At 37.3% G+C, this 19829-nt stretch overlaps 1 protein-coding gene across 3 annotated transcripts in view; it reads left to right on the plus strand.

The window, feature by feature from the left end:
* Nucleotides 1-19829, plus strand: part of IGFBP4 (insulin like growth factor binding protein 4) — a 36506-nt gene that overhangs the window by 9544 nt on the left and 7133 nt on the right. For 2 of the 3 annotated variants that reach the window (XR_015740201.1, XM_026722027.2), the window contains exons 2-3: nucleotides 16729-16895; nucleotides 17480-17614. Coding sequence is in view for 2 of the 3 variants with exons in the window: in XM_026722027.2 (XP_026577812.1) it covers nucleotides 16729-16895; nucleotides 17480-17614 (302 nt within the window). In the remaining variant the exon portion in view is untranslated. Of the gene's footprint in view, nucleotides 1-16728; nucleotides 16896-17476; nucleotides 17615-19829 lie in introns of all 3 variants that reach the window. The other variant, XM_087916893.1, reaches the window with a different exon arrangement.

Raw genomic sequence — 19829 nt, forward strand, 5'->3', positions numbered from 1 at the left:
AGGAACAGGTTTTCTGAAATTGTTATTTTTGGTGATGTCACTTACTGAGTGAGAAGGACAAGTCAGTGCCCTTGGCAGAGAGGAAAAAGGTCATAACAGGAAAGAGGAGCAAGCACGGGTGCGCGGAGGTGTGATTTAAATCAACAATTGGGATTCCCCGCTCTTCCGTGAGCCCAAATCGAAATATAATCGAGAGTAATAGGGACAGTAGGGAACCAAGTTGAGACAGGGAAAAACTTTCTGAACAATAATTGACAAGTAACAGACACACTATGGGCCTTCTTTTCCCATACTGTGTGAGGCCAGCAGGAAACATCGAGACCATGTGCTCCATTCATCTCACCTGGTGGTTGCTAGGTAACAACAGGCAGAATAGCAGCATAACCTTTACAAAACCCTACTATAATTTTAACTGAAGGCAATTCTTTTGTTTGTTTGTTTAGATTCCTCCTCTGACAATTTAGGTTTGTGGCTTTTAAGCAGTTTTCTCTCTTTCCCCTCCCTATTTTAAATCTGTTTTTCATTTAGTGTGGCCCTTTTCTTCTCAGCCAGACAGCCCCCACCACCTTTGGCTCTGTGGAAAAAACTGTTGACTTGCCCTGGATTGATTTCCCCTCTATTTTGTCTCCATTTCAATAATGCAAGTCTGAGAGTTTTCTCTTATTTCCAAGTGAAGGTTAGTTGATTTGCCTGAGCCACAATGTGATTTTTTTTTAAATTGCAATAAAATAATACCAACTGACTAAAGGAAAGTGGCTGGTAAACCTGGGAATGCAGAGCATAATCTTCATTGGTTCTCATCCCAAACTTTCCCACTTCAAATATAGCAATTCCACCTTTAAAAAATATCAACTTGCAATATCAACTTGCGCATTACAATAATATCAGCAATCCAGATACAAAGAATAATTTCTTAAGTGCTTGTGCACACACAATTACTGTATATTAGATCATTTATTTTTAAATTTGAAAGCTCAGAATAAGAACAAGCATTGTATACATTCTTTTCTATGCCTACCTGCATAGCATTTTCCACCTTAGGAATGAAGCCAGGGAGCTGAGCTTTCCTTGACAGGTTTAATGCAAAACAAAGAAAAAGAATTGGTGGATTCACTTCCCTCCCAACAAGCATCACATACTGGAGGGAAAAACATGCAAATACTAAAATACAGGTAGTCTTTGACTTTTGACCACAATTGGGACTAGAACTTCTGTTGCTAAGCAAGAGGGTTGTTGAGTTATGTCTGATTTTATGAAGTTTTTGCCTCTTGGTTGTTAAGGGAATTACCCTGGTTATTAAGTGAATCACACAATCTATTCTACTTCCCACACTGACTTTGCTTCTTGGAAGGTAGCTGGGAAGCTTGCAAAGAGAGATCCCATGATCCTGCGATGCTGCATAAATACATACAGGTTGCCAAGCATCAAAGTTTTCATTATATTACTACAGGGATGCTGTGACAGTCGTGTGAGTCACTTTTTCCAGTGCTGTTGTAAGTTCGAATAATTGCTAAATGGATGGTTGTAGGTTAAGGGCTATCGATACTCTGTTTAACATATGTGAGTTTCTGGGGAAGTGTAGGCTGGTGCTTTAAACAGCATGAATAGCTAATTGACAAGGTGCCCAATTATCAGACATGGAGGTAATTTTCCACCTGCAGTCTCAGACTATTCTAAACCAGTCTCAACCCAGCTGAAAGGCCAAGAAATTTGGGAAGAGAACCCAGGCCCTTCTTCGGCTTCACCCTTTTCCCCATTCCCATGCCTGCCTCCCTCAAGCATGGAAGAAGCTGCAAAATCAAATGAGAGGGGATGATCATTAAAGAAAGAGAGTACTGCAAGAGAATGTGAGCAAGTAGTTGTGGCAGGTAGGAAGTGAAAGGAGCTTGTGCAAAGCAAACCAAACCAAAAAGGAGCCATATGAAATCTCGTGGTGAAAAAAAAGGGATCATTGGGGACAGAACCGCAGCACATAGCTTACAGTATTTGTCTAACAAGTCCACATTTGAGTCAATTTTCTGGGTAGATGCAGAATTTCTGTTTTTTCAGCACAAGTCTAACCCTCTTTCAAAAGAGCACCAGATCCAGGAGCCCGTGTAAGACCTGACAAGTACCTGAGGCAGGCATTATGTGAGTAGATGATTCTGCAGAAGTCTGATGACCATTATCTCCTGGTTATAACAAGATGCAAAAACTGATTCTAGCATAGCATGTTGTGTGACCTAACCACCCCCCTCTGCGTGTGTGTGTGTGTGTGTGTGTGTGTGTGTGTGTGTGTGTGTAAAACATAGAGACAAAAAGAAGCTGAAAATGTTGCTCAGCATTTTCAGGACAATGATGACAACTAAAATGAAGACTTCCTGATTAAGACAAATAAAAGGAAGTACATTGTCCACAGGATGCAAAACTGAGAAGAAATCTATGGAATGCTGGTGCAGGTGCTGCTCTAAAATGTTTGTTTGAAAGTATTAAAGGACACCGAGCCATTCTCTAGAAGCAGTTCTTAGCACAACTCAATCCTTGCTGTATTAGGCAGGACAATACAGCCCACCTTTGCAATTTTGAAACATACCACATCACAGAGCACCATTAGTGACACAAGTCAGATGAAGTTTATCAGTTGCTTTTATTGGACAAACAAATGCTGCCTTCTTCCAGAATTTCATAGTGGAAGATCATACCACTGTTTCAAATGTGTTTTAAACAAGAAATTTAACTATGAGAGAATTGCAAACTTGCTCTCATTAAGTCTCTAGGAGAGTCCAGATAATCAAGTCCAATGACTTCATGCTTTCTTCTCTATTAATGTTGCTAGGTAAGATTTCTTCCATCCTTCCTCCCTTTCTCTATACAAAGTTACACAGAATTTTATATTTAAAATAAAGACTGTATGATTGCTCGCAGCTGTTCAATTGTGTAAGCATAAAAAGTAATGGTGACAGTGGGAAGAGAAATGGATATCTATTCCGAAAACTGTTTCTGATGTTAAAACAGTTTTAAAATTGCCCCCCGCTCCCCCAAAGAGCAATAATGTATATAGAATATACAGCAGGAATTGGATAGTGGCAGAAAATTGCAGTCATTTAAAAATGCTGGTTAAATATGGTTTCTCTTGGGCAGAGCACATGGGGAGATAATATTAGGAGACGGAATACATGGCATGTGCTGTTCAAGTTAACAGACGGTATAATACTGTATAATGTGGCAAAATTGCATACCTTGTATTCTTTAGGTTATGTATAAATAGTTAAAATGTATGATAAATATAAATAAAATTATAAATAATCAGTTACAGATCAAACTAGAAAAGTAATTACAAGTTATTTTAATAATTATGATAGGAATGATAAAAAGCAAATAAAAATACCAAAATCAGATATAAAGATGAAATAATATAATCTTAAGTTATTGCTTTTTAAAAAAATGAAGTTGGTGACCGCAGCTATTCCCCAAATATTCTTCAGAAGATTTCATATCAAGTAACTTTGGGAATGTTATAAGACAAGCTTTGTTAGAAAACAAGCTTGCATTCTAGGGAGAGGTTATGGCGCCAAAGCCAGAGCACCAAATAAAAAACAGCATCATCTTTTCTATTTCCCTTCTTTCATCAAAGCATAGACATTACCAAAAGCATCTCCAGCTGGCTGGTTCTGCACAAACCACTGAAGCAACAGTATCTCAGTGAGACAATAGGGAACATATAAACAGAGAAAGTCCTTCGGATTCTTACAGTATTGCGTGAACAGGATTTTCAGATTTTCTGAAGGACTTTCAGTGAACCATTTAGAACATTCAGGCAGCAATTTAATGAAACCAAACATCTGGATCAAGTGAACTTGCTAAGCATTGTAGATGGGAAGGGTCAACCTTTCTTTGTTGGGAACAATAATTAGATAGAAAAATAAATTTTAAGAAATACATATTTGTTGCATCTATAAAATAAAATGCTACGTACTTGGAAGACCAGTATGCTTTTTTAAAAAAATAAGTTTTTATTTTATTTTATAACATACAAAAATTCCAATTTCAATTGAACAGTGTGCTGCCTCGGTACAAATCATTTTAGGAAATAATAATCACAGTATTTACAACAATATTCATTGCATTAATATCAATTATATTATGTTAATAGCCATAATCATACTATTCGTTAAACCAAGTTATTGTATCTTCCTTATATCACTAGTCCTTTCAAATATTACTCTGTTTTTAGCTTCTGTTTTTGTCAGCTAACCATTGATAAAATAAGACCCAAGTCAAAAAATGTTCAGTTTCTTCCTTTTCCTCAATTGTGTTAGCTTATACATTTCTGCACATTCTAATATTTTTCTAATCACATCTTCATCTGTTGGAATCTTTTCACTTTTCCATTGTTGTGTCTATTCTTGTTGCAATCAATACATGTAAAATCAGATATACATTCCCTTTGTTACATCTATCTCATAGACTGCCCAGCAAAAATGTCTCTGATTTCAGATCTGTATGTAGTTTTATCATTTTTTCAAGCCATGTATGTATCTTTGTCCAATATTTTTTCACTTTTTGACATGTCCACCGCATATGATAGTATTTACCAAGTACTGGTGGCATTTCCAACATTTTGCAGAAATACCCTTTAACATCTTTGCTAACCTTGAGGGCAGAAAATGCAATCTATAAAACACTTTATAAAGATTTTCTTTGTATGCAGTAGACTTGGTTAACTATCCCATAATTTCTGCTATTCAATCAAATAACCAAAATTTTTAGCCCATACTATCATTGTCTCTTTTACTTGTTCCTCTTCCATCTTGATACTTAACAAATAGCTATATATTTTCTTTGTTAATTTTCATCTGTTCCTGTTAACTGTGTGGGAGAGTGGGGAAGATCCAGTATGCTTTTTTAAAAATAAACTTTATTGAGTTTTACAAATAAAATACACAAACAACATTCAAACAGATTGGGAAGGAAAGAAGAACAAGTAAATGGTTAAAAACGATTACATCATCAACAGTTTGTGGTTCCTTATTTATCTCATTATTTTGTGCCATATTTGCAATTAATCTTTAGTGCGAATATTTAATTACTACTATTAACACTCCTCATTCACAATTTATTACTATTATTATTATACGGTCTATCTTCTATCAATCCACTCATACCAACAGTTCCAACTCATATAGTACTCTGATACTTCTTTATTTTTTAGTGCTGAGTTAATTTATCCATTTCTGCACAGCTTGATATTTTCTGAATAATCATTCCCTCAGGTGGAGTATAAGGTTGTTTCCAGCATTGTGCGAAAGCCAATCTAGATGCCATCAATATATGTAGTATTATATATTTAATTTGGGGGGGGAATTGTCTGTTGAGAATCCCTAATAAGAAGAATTCTGGTTTTAGTTCAGTCTGCTCAGCCATCATTTCCTCCATCCATTTCTTTATTCTCAGCCAATATCTTTGGGTTTCTGTTCAAGTCCACCACATGTGGTAGAATGTTCCTTCTTTCTTTTTTACATTTCCAGCATTTAGGGCTCATGTTGGGAAACATCTTCACTAATCTCGAAGCGGGGGGATGCCATTTTATATGCATTTTCTTTATATGATGCCGTTTTTGTAATTTTATTGTTTCTATTCCAGATCTTCTACCATTCTGTTAGAGTAATGCTACGGCCTATATTCCTACTCCAAGCTATCATATTACCTTTAACTATTTCTTCCTCTAATTCTATCTCTAATAAATAGTTGTAAAATTTTGTTATATTTTTTTTATCTGGGTCTAATATAATTTTATCTAATTCTATTAGGCCCAGTATGCTTTTTGAATAGGACAATATGCGACAGTTTACACTAAGATGATATATTCAAATATTACATTTTTAATTATATATTACATGACTAAGGATTTTCTTGTACCTAGATGCAGAGAAAAAAAAAGCCACAGAAATATTTAATTTCAGAACAACTTAGTGATGTGGGAAATTTCATCAGGTAAATTCCTACTTGCTTCCCCCGATTGTTAATGTGAACAGGTGTATTGGGGAAAAAAAAGAATTTGTGGAAAAAATATTCCAAAATAAGAAAATACTATAGTATGTTTAGTTACAGTAATTAGCTACTAATTGAAGTAGACAATTCTGGACATACATTTGCTTTAACGTGCTAGAAGGTTGCTTTGCATAAACTACTTGTAAAAAGAGTAACCATTCTTAATGTTTCATTTCTTTAAAAATATTGCAAATAAAAGTCCTGCAACTTATGTTTGGTGAAAGATATTATTAAATTCATGTCTCTATTCCAGTTGTATAAGTTGTTGTTAGGATTTCAAGGTAAGAAAAAAAATTAATTTAATTTTTTAAATCCATATGAGCTGCTAAAGAAGTGAAAGTGTGGAATAGCTGTCTATTAGCATCAGTAAAAAACTGACAAATTGGGTATGAATCTATTGTCCTGATGGAGAATAGCAAATTAGGGCCAGCTTTTCTTTCCAAATCTGCATCTGTGATCAAATTTCCCTTACCACTGCCTAGTTTTCCCCTCTCTTTTTCATTTTGCTTCTGTGTTCCAATGATTTTATTAAGCAAGCTTTTGTTTGCATCTGGCTTCATTCAAAATGTTTTTATTTGCTTCCATTTGAATTCAACACTTTAAAAGGGTGATTTAAATTTTTGTAGAACTGGCCAAGCCAACTTCTGTGCCCCAAGCGGTTTTTGTAATGGGCACCAGAAATGCAAACCTTTTAAATTTAATTTATGCTGTTTAATCAAGTTGCAAGGGAGCGTGTAGAAGTCCTGCAATTCCAGAAAGTATGTGTATTTTTTTTTTTAAAGTGTCTAGTTCTATGATTTTGTTGGTCTGACTAGCATGTGGTTAATAGTGGAGAAGGGCAGCAAAAAGCTGTTAAGGCTAACATACTTGCCAAAAAAATCAAAAGCCAACAAAAATATTGAAGCACAGAAATGAAATAAAATTGGCCTGAAGCTGTTTCAACTGCCATGTTTTCTTCTCAAAAATCTTAGTAATTACTGAATATAATTATATTATATACTATAAGGTCTTGCATATATATATATATATATATATATATATATATATATATATATATATATATATATATATATATATATATATATATATATATATATATATATATATATATGCAGAAGTATAAGTTGATATTATTTTCAAAGAATAAAATGGATTGTATAATTTAAAGTTACAAGTGAACCTTTTAACTTTTTTTCTATGAAGAGTTAGCAGAAGAAATGGACAGGAACATATTTGCTGTTGTTTAAACATCCATACTGTAAAATTATTTCCCATGAGGAAAACATGTAAGCACAGCTTCTGTACCATATCTGTCTAGCTATGGTTTGTTCTGCCAACTCTGGGTTTTAATACACAAGATCCACTGAAACCTGTTGAGAGCTCAGTGCCTAGCAAGATGCTTTGCAAGTAATGACTCCCTGAACCTCCTCCACTGAGGGGCTCAAAGCTCCTGTTTGTTCATACTGCAATATAGTGGAAGAATGCTATATAAAAGGATTGTGGCAACATTTAATGTATCAGTTGTTATTACCGTTTAGTGGATTGGTAGCACATGACCACCAGAGGGCGCTTTGATAAAACCTCCTCAAATGTGGACCTCTTTCTGTTACCACCTCCTTCTGTTCCATCTGTAAGCCAGACCAAGGGCTGTTGAGTAATTTCCCAGCAAAATAATAAGCAGGATTCTTGCCTTGTTGTAACTTGAACTCCAGTTACACGGCTCTTCTGTCTCCCATCATACCATTAACAGAGTCCACACTTAGTATTTTTTAAACCTGGTTTTTAATTCTACAAAATATATGCTGATTTATTTTATCCCTATCTAGTTGTAGTTGGATATTTTTATCGTATTTGTGGTCTCATTCGTCTTCTTTAAAAAGACAGGATGGAAATAAAATAAATAAACAAGACTGTAGAATTCCCTCCTCCTATTTCCTTCCTGATCTTCCATTTATCCATCTTCCTCACTTGCTGTGCAACAAATTGCGAATTCTGCTCTCAGCAATTTGTTAAATAGGATGGTAGGGGTAAAGAACAGGAAGCAACAGTAGCTGTTTAATCTCCCATATCAACATATGCTCTAAAAGGTTTCTCTAGTTTCCAAGAAATGTTAACTCCCTTGAATATCTTGACGGAAACTCTGATAGTAAATTGAAATTGGTTGAAGTGTTACATTAGATGCATTGATACACATTTGAAACCTACTGATCCTCCAGCATATTTGACTTCACTTTTTCATATTTTATGATTCGCTAAACAAGCCAAACATCACAATGTTGAATAAATGTGTAAACTGGATTCTGGCATAATAAACTTTAGTTCCTCACTTAGTTATCACTCTAAAAATCCATGTTAATTTTTGAGCAGGTAGGTCTCTAATAAAACTACGCAGAATAAATCACAGTTGCCTGTTTTGTTTTGTTTTTTTAAATGGGGAGTGAGGAGATGAGCTCTTGCATTTTTCTAAAAAGTACAATATATCAAGTCATGGACTATGATTTCACTTAGATCCTTATCCACAGGACCAGAACCTTAGCTTATATGGAATTTTCTGGTATCTGTCTTCGAGAACTCCTGTAAGGAATGTGTTAAATCATGTTAAGGTTAGTACATTCTGGGGTTTAGGGACAGTTAAATGGTCATCCACAAACGTGCTCAATGCCATCTCAGTCCTGTGTCCAGGCTTGAAACCTAATTAGAAGGAATGCAGATAATCTGTTTCATCTGGACCCCCTGAAGCTGCTGCCCATCAGAAGGGAAAGTTACAAATGGGCTGGAAATAATCCACTGCTCCTGGGTGTAATCATGGCTTCTTGAAGAGAGAACACATTGCCTACTCCTTAAAGTCAGAAGGAACCACAGATGAACTGACCAGTATTTGGATTCAATCACATATGTCCTCCTGGAAGGTTTTAAGCAACTTTTAAGACACATGGATCTAACAAACAGATGGCTGTGCAACAACCTGAAGGATTCCTTTCACTTTTTTCGGACATATTGGCACAAATGCTTCCTAGGTGATCACACCAGATTATACTTCAATTAGTTCCAACAGGATCTGCACAGCTTGAGTCCAACATAGAAAAAATTGGAATGATTAGTATTTAACACATGCTCCAATAGTCCTCATGTTAGGTATAGGGATATATCAACAATCCAGTTCTTAATACATTCCCCACCCCCCATTTGTTGACCTTCATATATTTTCATAACAACTTAAATTGTTTCTTCTTAAGTGGTTATGGATAATCAAGATTCGTCAGCTGTGTATTTGTTCTAAGAGCTCAGAAAATCACTATTTTCCATTGATGGAACTCCCCATCCTCATTTGATGAGCTAAAATGTTTCTCACAGTGTTTCATGTAGACTTCTGCAGAGAAGGAGTCTGTTTGGTTTCAGAGTTGTTGACAAGGGGCCTGGCATTCTGGAAGAGACTTTTGTTTCATTTCTGTCCACAAGAGCTGCCCTTCTTCAAGGCAAAAGCACCATGGAGCTTTTTTTGTTCACAGAGATCGATAATTCAATACAGACTACAGCGGGCGTGGGAGCATGCGTTTAAAGGCGTGACATCTCGACCTTACAGCTGCAGAGAAGTTCAGCAAGAAGAAAGTAGAACACATATGCATACACATTGGGGAAAAATCATGTGCTCTAGCAAAATATTAAGCTTCAAATGCCTTGAATTCATAGTATCCTACATTTGCTCTTTCTTCTTCTTTTTTAAAGTTAAACTAACCAGATGTGCTCTCTTGACACTTGCTTTTTGGATTGCCAACATCTGGTAATCCCACCACTGGAATCACATTTAACCCAGAAAGTGGTTGCCAAGACTCTCCATAGTTGTTCACTTTGATACTGTTTGCCACAAATCCCCCGCCCCACATTTTGTGTTGTTTAAGAACAAAATGAGTTCATAAGTACTATATATTGTATAGCAAGCATTCTTTAATCTGTCCAGTTTATGCTTAAGACTAGAAATTGACTTTGGTAATGAAAAGGAACATTACTAGATAGCCTGCTAGTGATGATCTGGATAATAGCAATATCAATAGCACTACAGCATTTTCTGGGCAGTTTACAGTATCAGTATACTGCCTCCAACAATCTAGGGGCCTTGTTTTACTGATCTTGGAAGAATTAAAGGCTGAGTTCCATCAGGTTCAAACTCCAGGCTGTGGGTAGAGTTAGCCTGCAATACTGCATTCTAACTACTCTTCCAGTATGGCTCTGTGTGAGTTGAGGGGCAAAACACATGGTTAGTTCACAGCAAGGGCACCCATCAAGGCATAACCAAGATAGACCATAAGTTCAAATCTCCCTCTTGTGTTTATTGTGGTCAGATGGATGGGATGGGATGGATGGGAGGCTCTAGGTACTTTAAAATCCAATCAGCTGTTTCCCTGGCATTGAGTCTTCTGTTCACACAATGGGAAATTGCCAGGATAAATTTGGTTAATAACTTTTGTCATGGTTACAGGCTTTTCTAGACCACTAGTGAGGTATTTGGCTAAAAAGTCAGTTTGAAAGAGGCCAGCATAAAATCCACATTATCCAGCTTTTTTCCTACCTGAAAGAAAATAAAGTATACAGCAACATCAGCAGAAAATGAGCATTCTTGAAGGTCTGATCTTTGAAGCTACACCCAGAATCTAAAGAAACATTCACATTCACATCTCTGGATGATTGGATTATAGTGGATGGCTGAAAAATGCTTGAATGGATAACAGAAGGAAGAGCACTGCCTCAGAGAAGCGAAATAGCAGAACTGAGGGAAGAGGATTGCCCTGAGGGTTTTAGGGCAGGGCAATTCATTCAAGTATAGTGGGCATGGAGTGCTGTAGGTAGGAACCAAACAGCAGGCAATTGCAAGGGAAGGGAACACTTAAGACTGGTGGATATTCCGGTCCTGTGAGATCATGCCCAGACCTCTAGACAGCAGTCTTTCCTAGGTCTTTATTGTTAACCAACCTTATGTTCAGTTGCTGCAGATAAACACCAGGTTGGTTAACAATAAAGTACTCCTTATTTGTCATCTTATTGGGAAGGAACAGGCTGACCTGGTGTGCATTATCAAGACTTGGCTCATCCCAGAGATGTTGCCCTCTCGGAGATGTGCCCAGCTGGGTTTAGAATTTGGCACCAAACAAGGCTACAGGGTGGAGGAAGTTGTTAGTTGGGAATCCCTTTTGATCTTCAGGGACCTTGCTCCCAAAGTTTCCAGATCTGAGTCCATGTTCCTGAGATTGGGCTTGCAGGATCAGTTGAGATTGTTTCTGCTGTATCAACTTCCCTGTCCTTAGCACCTTGCCTAAACTGCCAGATGGTGTCTGAAGGTTGGCAATGGAGTTCTCCAGCCTTATAGTCCTGAGAGACTTTGATCTGCCATCCATGAGCTTTGCCTTGAGATGGCTTGAGTGTTCATGGCCACCATGATGGCCCTAAGTTATCCATGGCCAACCTTGAGACAGTGGTCACATTCAAGATATGAACAGTAGAAATGTTGGAACAGTAGAAATGTAATCTATCAGGGGATCTGTCAGTGTCTCCTCTATCATGATAAGGCCATACTCTGGCAGCTTTGAGATCCTCTTATGCTGCCTCCCTTTGCAGGGAGGCTGGATCTATTTGAACCCTTGGAGATGGATCCACTGGAGTTCAAAAGGAAGCTGGGGGAGACCCTGGGGACACTGCTGCATGTTCCTGTGGAGGTTCTAGTGGCAACCTGGAATCAGAGAGTGGCGAAAGCCCTGGACAGGATTGTGCCTATGTGCCTTGTCCTGGCCCAATACTCTCCATGGTTCACAGAGGAGCTGAGAGCATTGAAAAGGACCAAGAGACATCTAGAGCCCTGCTAGGGGAAAACAAAGAACAAATCTGACAGAATACAGGTTAGAACTGCAATTAAGGCATACCTTGGCAACAAGAGCAGTGAAACGCCAATGTTTCTCGGCATTTATTGCATCCACAGAATGTCACCTGACAGCCTGGTTCAAAGTTCCCCAGTCCCCCTTGGGAAGGAAGGCTCAGATGACCATATTCAGAGCTGCCAGAAGTGGTTTATGCAATGCATGATGGATAAAATTGCTCAGTATTGTCCTCGGACTCCAAGCATGGAGCCAATCCATTAGAGATACACGGGGAATGGACTTACCCTGCAGCTTGGTCCTGGGAAAGTGGACAGGATCCTCAGCTCTGTCAGCACAACCACTTGCTTATTAGACCCTTGTCCTTCCTCATTATCGAAAGCTTCAGGATGGTGACTTCTGGGTGGATGCATGCACATCACTGCAAGAGGAGGTATTCCTAACATACTTTAAGGAGACCATGATCTGCCCCCTCAAGAAGCTGTCATTAGACTAGAATTCCATTGGGAACTTTTACTTGCAAAGCAAGTATTCTGCCAAGTATTCTCTACTTTAAGCCGATGGATAGGGTCATTGACTGAACCTGGCACCTATCTCCCATAAATGAATGATAAGAAATGTGTGTCTTCCAGTGTTGCTGAACTACAATTCTAAGCACTCTAATTAACATGGCCAAGAATAAGTGATACTGAGCATGTTTCAGCAACATATGGAATTTTTTAAAAAAGACCATCACTTTCAGTAGTCATTTGCCAACCTTAATGATAGGGGATTTAAGAAATGAAGGCTCAGAAATCTTAATCTTTCAACATATTGAGGCTGGCATCTTGCCAGTAATGCTCATGATTAAAGTAGTATGTGTAAATACTACAGCGGTTTATAATCCACAAAGCAGCCTCAAGATTCATCAATCTCTCAGTCAGAATGATAACCTAGGGAAGTTATTATTCCACATTAAAGTTTGTGAAGTCTTAAATCTTTGTATAACTTAATTCTATTAAAAATACCCCAGACTTTAATAAAAAAAAAACAACCCACATCAAGTGGATAGAATAAAGCAAACAACTTTACTTTCCAATTTGTATGATAGCAAGTGAGAACAGTTGGTTTATTACAAAATCAATGTCCTTAAAGTTATTCAGTCAAGAGAAATACAATTTTTAGTAATTCCTGGACCCCCAATGAGCTGGCTTATGAAAAGGTTATATGTGCAGAAGGCAATTTCTTGAAGAATAAACTTTGCCCAATTTTCAATGATCTTTTAATCAAAAATAAAACCATACACAACCCTTAATATATAATCTATAGGTAAATACCAGATCAATATAGATAAAACCTTACAAGTTGTAAAAGATTTAGTCTGAAAAAAACAAACATCACGAAGGAATTATTATAAGTAAAATTGCATGAAAGGAATATACTAAAAACTTAAATGAAAAGATTGTTTATATTGTAGGGTGGATAAACTTTGAGTCCTTGTCAATAGTAATATGTATCAACTTTTTCTAATTTATTCCTTTCCATATTTGCTGAGCTATGATTTCCATAGCTGATTCACAGTTAAAAGACTTTTGAGTTGTCTTGTTCCATCAAGATGAAGATAAGATGAGCCCAGTAGGAATGTTAAGGCATACAGGTATTTAAAAAAACTGAGTCAATTTCTGCTTCCGAATGTACCTCTGTATTTAGAGTTTAAAAACCAACAATTAGTGTGATGTGAGGATTTAATATTTTTCACCACCAGATTGATAGCTATGGTTCTAAACTGCTTCCTGGGGGATTTTTTTTGATGCTATTGCATAATCTCTACTCAATGTATACACAAAAATGCTTTTTTTTCCTGGAAGAGGAATCTATTTCATCAGTATTTGAAAAGCTATCCATGCTGCCTTGCTATGATGCAAAAGAAGCTTGAAGAGGTTGCATTGCGTTCATTAAAATCTGGGATAAATTTCCCTTTTTGCCCAAAGTTGATGTGGAGGAAAAGTAATGACTTAGCAAGAAGAAGAAGCAAAAATGGGCTTTACACTCTGGGATGTTCTTTCAACTTCACAGTTGGTGGTGAGCATACAGCCCTACATTTCCTGGTGGTTCTCCATCCAAATATTAATGAGGCCCAAACACTCTTAACTTTTATGAGATCAGCCAAGGTCAGCTAGAAACCAATATTTCTCTTCAAACATATTTTGCAGATGTTGCCTTTGTTTCTTAACATAAGGCATGACAATAATTTTACACTGTATTCTAAGTATTTCCTCTACTGTCGAGAACAGGGTTTCTTAACTTGGCAATCTTAAGATGTGTGGATTTCAACTCCCAGAATTCCCTAGCTAGCACAGCTTAGTATATCATCTGGCTTTCCATAGCAGAGAATAGCCTGAAATTGGCCAGGCTAGTAGAAACTTTCTGACACCACAGAAAGACAGCTTCCTAGTAGGGGATGAACACTATGCTAGGCACTATTTTGGTGGCCTAAGTTCAGATAATGTAGGTAGGAAGGAAAAGGATAAAACATAGAGCAAGATTTTTCTTACTTCTGACTTAATCTCAGTAAGAGGCTATTCTCCTGGCAGGCCACCTGGGCAAAAGCTGGAGGTGTAAGTCAAACTGTAAGTCAGAAATAAAGTTGAAAAAGATTAATAAAATATACATTATTTTTGCTTAGAAACACAAAGCGGGATATAAGCTGGCTTTGCCTTAATGCATCGTTTTACTAGAACACCAGAGGAAACAATTCTTGCAAATTTCTGCTACTCACCTGGCCTGTTAGCTTCTCTAGGGCTATTGTATGTAGGTGGCAAAGATGCAAGCAATCGCTATATATTTTTTGTAGTTCTAGATTTCCCACTGTTAAGGCTGTGCAAACTAATGAAAAGAGTACTTTGTTTTGAAGGGCACATATTTGCAAAGCACTATTTGGTATGTCAATGAAGATTCTCAGTCTTCCCAGGAGGGTTGCCTGAAAATTGAGTCCATGGCAATTGGACTTATTTTTGCTGATTTGAAACATTTGGCTGCTATCCAAGCGGCTTCCTTAGTTAAGGCAAGTTAGTTAGGCAAAGAGTCATTGGAATGTACCAATTCCTGCTGCACAAAACTCAGGGTTTATTCACCAAGTATGTGACAATATGTCAATGAAAATTCTTAATCATGGAGGTAGAGTTAGCTGAAAATTGAATTGTCTAGATTGGTGCTAGAGGAATTGTAGATTCTAATGACTCTCTGCCTAATCAGCTTGCTCAGACTGAGGATAAGTCCAGTTGCTATGACTCATTTTTTCAGACACTCTTTGGAATATTATACAAAGTCACAGTCATTCAACACATTAAGCCCGACTTAGCCAGTTATGGTTTAGGAAACAATCTATCAAGGCTGGATTCACAATGTTTTAAGGAGTAAAGTGAGTTTATAAATCATGCTTAGGTTTAAACAACATTGTGCCTTAGCATGTGGTATGATTCTGTTCCCACTCTTAGTATGTTGGATGTTCATTCCCAATTTTTGAGAAAAAGAATTCTTTTTCAAGACAGGTGTTTAAAAATGTGATGCTTACTATAGTTTGTTCATGTTATGCTAAATGAGGGTTCTGTGGTGTGTGAAAAGGGATATTATTAATGCTGTCCTTTAAGACAAAGGAACTTTTGATTTAGGAGGCTACTGAGTCTGACAAAGAATTGTCATATCCAAACCACCTCCTTCCCTGGAGTTGGTTAAGCAGAAGCTGGATAACTTTCTCTTGGAGATGCTGCATTAATGGATTCCTGGATTGGGCAAGAGATTGGACTAGATGATCTACAAAGTTCTTTCCAAATTTTTTCAATGAAAATGCTGAAGAAACATTGAGGTAGTTTTGAGGTAAAGCAAATAGAGGGAAACCTCACTGATTAAGACAACCTTGTCTCTTTGTTTGTCAAACATGCAAGTCCATCTCCAATGTTTGTCAGCTTATGAGAAGTTGAGCCAAAGTTGTACAAAAATTCTTGGAAACTTGGGCTCAGCCTTTCTGGAAAAGGAGAATTAAAGAGAGAACATGACCATAGTTTGAAAACTCAGATGCAGCCAACTGGCCACAGTTTTGAAGAGAAAAATGGACTAGGAGGGAAAGCTTCAGGCAAAACACAAATGGCTTGTGTGTTAATAAAAACAAAATCTAAATGGGGCGGGGAAGAAAATGTTTTGGTAGCCCAGTTTGCTGGAAACATACTCTTCCTAGAATTCTTTTGTGACAAGCTTTATTATATCCATATGGGTTCAAGCTAGTGTACTGACAACCAACAAAATAAAAATAATAGCTTTTGAGCATGTATTCCATTATTCAAGTAGTGCTTATTTTTGAGAAGAGATCAGTACTGATCTCCTGGAAGCTGGAAACTATTGTAGAACAAAATGTAATAATATGGGACAGAAAGTATTTCTATCATTGTTAAACCCATCTATGGACATAATCGTGAATGTATTGGGCAAGTTTCTAGACTGTAGGTTATGAAATCCAATACTTAGCAGCAGTTATTTTTCTTTGGAGAAATCTAGAACTAAGACAACTACCATAGCCGGGCTGCAAAAGCTGGGAAGGCCCTAGATGGAGGTAAAGACATAAGAGTGGGCCTTTTGATTTTGGAATCTGATTGGGAGTCTTCCTAATGAGTTGAGGTTAGAGCTGCTAGAATTCTCTCCCATATCCCGCATGTGAATAGGAACAATGCACACAAGAAACTTTCATGCAACCAACTGTCAGGAAAGTATAGAACAATTTGGATGGGCATGTTCTTAAAACACACCTTCAAGACCAATCTGCTTTGTTTTAATCCTTGTCATTTCCTCTGCTCCTCTTTAGAGCAAGCAGAGATTGAGCTCCCTCCCACCAACAACTTCAGCCCCTGCAACATCCATGACCGCAAATGCCTGCAGAAACAACAAGCAAGAGCACGGGAACGAATAAACATTGGTGTCAAGATGAGGAACCACGGGAGCCTCATGCTCCGGGAGGATATCCGGCCAGTGGTGAGGGGCTTTGGTCTTTCTTCAGAGAAAGGGGAATAGAAACCATATTTCACTGAATTAGGCTCTTCCCATTTGCTGCTCACTTTTCCTCTTCATTTCCCAACATTTCAGATGCCTTCCAGATGTGTTAGAATTACAAGTCTCAGAATTAGCCTGCCAGCACAGCCATGGGATTTCTAGAAATTTTAGACTGATGCGTTTGGAGGGTTGAGGACAATCTGATTAAGAACATGGATTTGAAACAAGAAGTATTTGTACTTCTGTTTCTGTTTTTTGCTACTTTATAAAATTGATTCCCAACATTCCTCAGTGTTGGTTATTGCTAGTCATTTAATCCAGTGCACCAACTGAATTTATGGAGGCTTCTCTGTTATGGCCAAAGCCCCCCTTTGAATATCTCACTATGCTTGACTAATCAAGCTATAATGACTCATTAGCCACTTCCATTCCAGGGAGAGGTAAGCTGGTGACATGAAAATGTTCAGCTAAGATGATACTCACGTTTACTCTGAGAAACATGGGATGCATTCACAGTTCCTGTTCCTGTGTTCTGACTGCAGTTCCTCCTATTATTTTGCCAGCAGGTTCAAGGCTTGTGTCAGAATGAACTTCAGAGAGCCCTAGAGAGACTAGCAGCTTCCCAAACCCGAACCCATGAGGACCTTTACCTCATTCCCATCCCTAACTGTGACCAAAATGGACATTTTCATCCCAAGCAGGTAACCCTGAAGCGTGGGACAGCATGTGTAAACTTTTATTTTGTGGGGGCTACATTTTTTTTTTTGACCAAAAATTATCTTGACTTACAAGCAGATTTTTAATTCATTACAACTCAGAATTGCAACTCATAAGTGTTTGCTTTATCTTATGGAACTCCAACAATGCATCAGCATAATTGAGAAACCTGAGTGCAAAAAATAAACGTAGAAAGAGCAACAAACTTTCACTCTGTTCTCCAACTTGAATCTATGGGATGATGGAAAGTCCTTCTTGATGCTAATTATGATACTATAACAAGCTGCTTACTGTTCTTATACCTCAAAAGTTGGGCAGGATATTGCAATATGTAATAAATAGCTTGTTCTGACTCTTGAGAACTAGCATGATGCCTAGCACCCAACCTAGCACCTTTCTGATATGACAGATTACAGAAGATGGAAAATCTTAGTGAGAACTTTCTGAAAATATATTCTTGGTATCTTCAGTAAATAACTGTTATGATGGCCATAACTGGTCAGAGAACACATCAAGAAGCTGGTGAGGTGACTATTCATCATCCTGAAAGGTTCCCAACAGCTCCCTCTGCCATTCTATTTGCCTTTGCTTTGTGTGGAGTTGGTGGCACAGTTCCAGATAGCACACCTTTAAAGTAGTTCTGGACCTCTGTATTCCCATAGTATCAGTAATGTTGAAGAACTGAACTGATTTATTTCCAGTTCAGCTGTGGTATAGTTGATAGTTTTTGCTTTTTTGAGATCCTGTAGCTGTATTTTGCCATTTTCTTCATCCCAACTCTGGGGTTTTGGATTCTATATAAGGGAAATGCTAATTTGATGGTATTTCAGTAGCACAAATAAAATTAACAGAGGAGAAACAACTGGCATATAAACAACCAAGGTACCCAACAAATCCAGGCCACCTCAAATAGCTACACTTGGTGATAGTATTGAGGCTGAGCCTAGGCCTCAATTTCAGCCTTAGAGCCACCATATCACCACTGTCACTCAAAAAGGCTGATTTTTGCCATTTCCCATTCTTCAATAGCCTTGGAGGATGGTATAATATCCCTCATGGCCCAGTGCTCCCCAGGTTCTGCTGTGTACCACTTATTTTTAAACAGTGTTCTCTTTTTGTTGACTGGCCCCTGTGGCCTACTTGGTTGCATCAGGTCTTTGATCTTGAAGCAGGTTTGGAGAAGGTTCTCCCACAGCCTCAACCTTCAAAAACTGTGTAAAAGTACTCCCCATTCTTACACAATTTTCAGAGGCTCTGGAGGCCATGGAAGAGCACTGTCCTTTTGTATGACTTCTGGAAGGTTTGGAGGCTGCAGGAAAGCACATCCCATTTTCATGCAGCCTCTGCTATCTTCAAAAATTGTATGAGAATGGGGTGTGCTTTTGAGATTAGTTCTTGGATATTAGTGAACACTGGTATATCACCCACAATGTCATGGTGTATCATAGATTCATTACATCAAACTGGTTCTCGTGTAATGAGTCCAATATTTTCTAGCCTTCCCCCCTCCGTTGTTTATACTTCCAACATAAATTTAATGTACCTTTATACATTCTAGACAATTTTTGGTGACCTATACCAACTGTTGTATAAAAATTCTGTTTAAGACATTAACACAATGTACATTTCAATTCTTTCAACACACATTTTCCCACTATTCTATTTGCATATTGTAACAAAAATATGAGCCATTTTATCATGTATCATTTCACTTGTTCTTCTGTTTCAAATTTCAGTAGAAATTTATACATTTTAGCAATAATATGTTCATTTGTAAATGGATCTGTTTTCAAATTCAATCTTACAATGCTCAAAACCAAAAGTTTTTTTAATCTAAATATTTCTATAGATGTATATAAGAAAACCATTGACTAGTACGGTATATCCTATTTATATAAAAATGGTATAGGATGCAAGTAAAGTTTTCATAAAAGATTATTTTATAAAACATAATACTAAACTCAAAAAGAAGAACCAAGATACACAGGGCCTTATTGCATGATAAAATGATTTTAAAAATGTGCAGAGAAGACAAACATTTCTCATCAAATTAAACATTTATTACAATAGTTATTAATGTAAATGAAATGTAAAAATAAACTACCAGTATGTAAACAGAAAAAATCAGTTTACAAATAAATTGGGGAAAGGCTAGAGTACAAATTAAGAAAACAAAGATACTGAAACTTCAAGAGAGAA

The sequence above is a fragment of the Pseudonaja textilis genome, chromosome Z (genome assembly GCF_049901715.1).
Source record: "Pseudonaja textilis isolate UNSWEBS1 chromosome Z, rPseTex1.2, whole genome shotgun sequence".
In the NCBI taxonomy this organism is placed as follows: domain Eukaryota; kingdom Metazoa; phylum Chordata; class Lepidosauria; order Squamata; family Elapidae; genus Pseudonaja; species Pseudonaja textilis.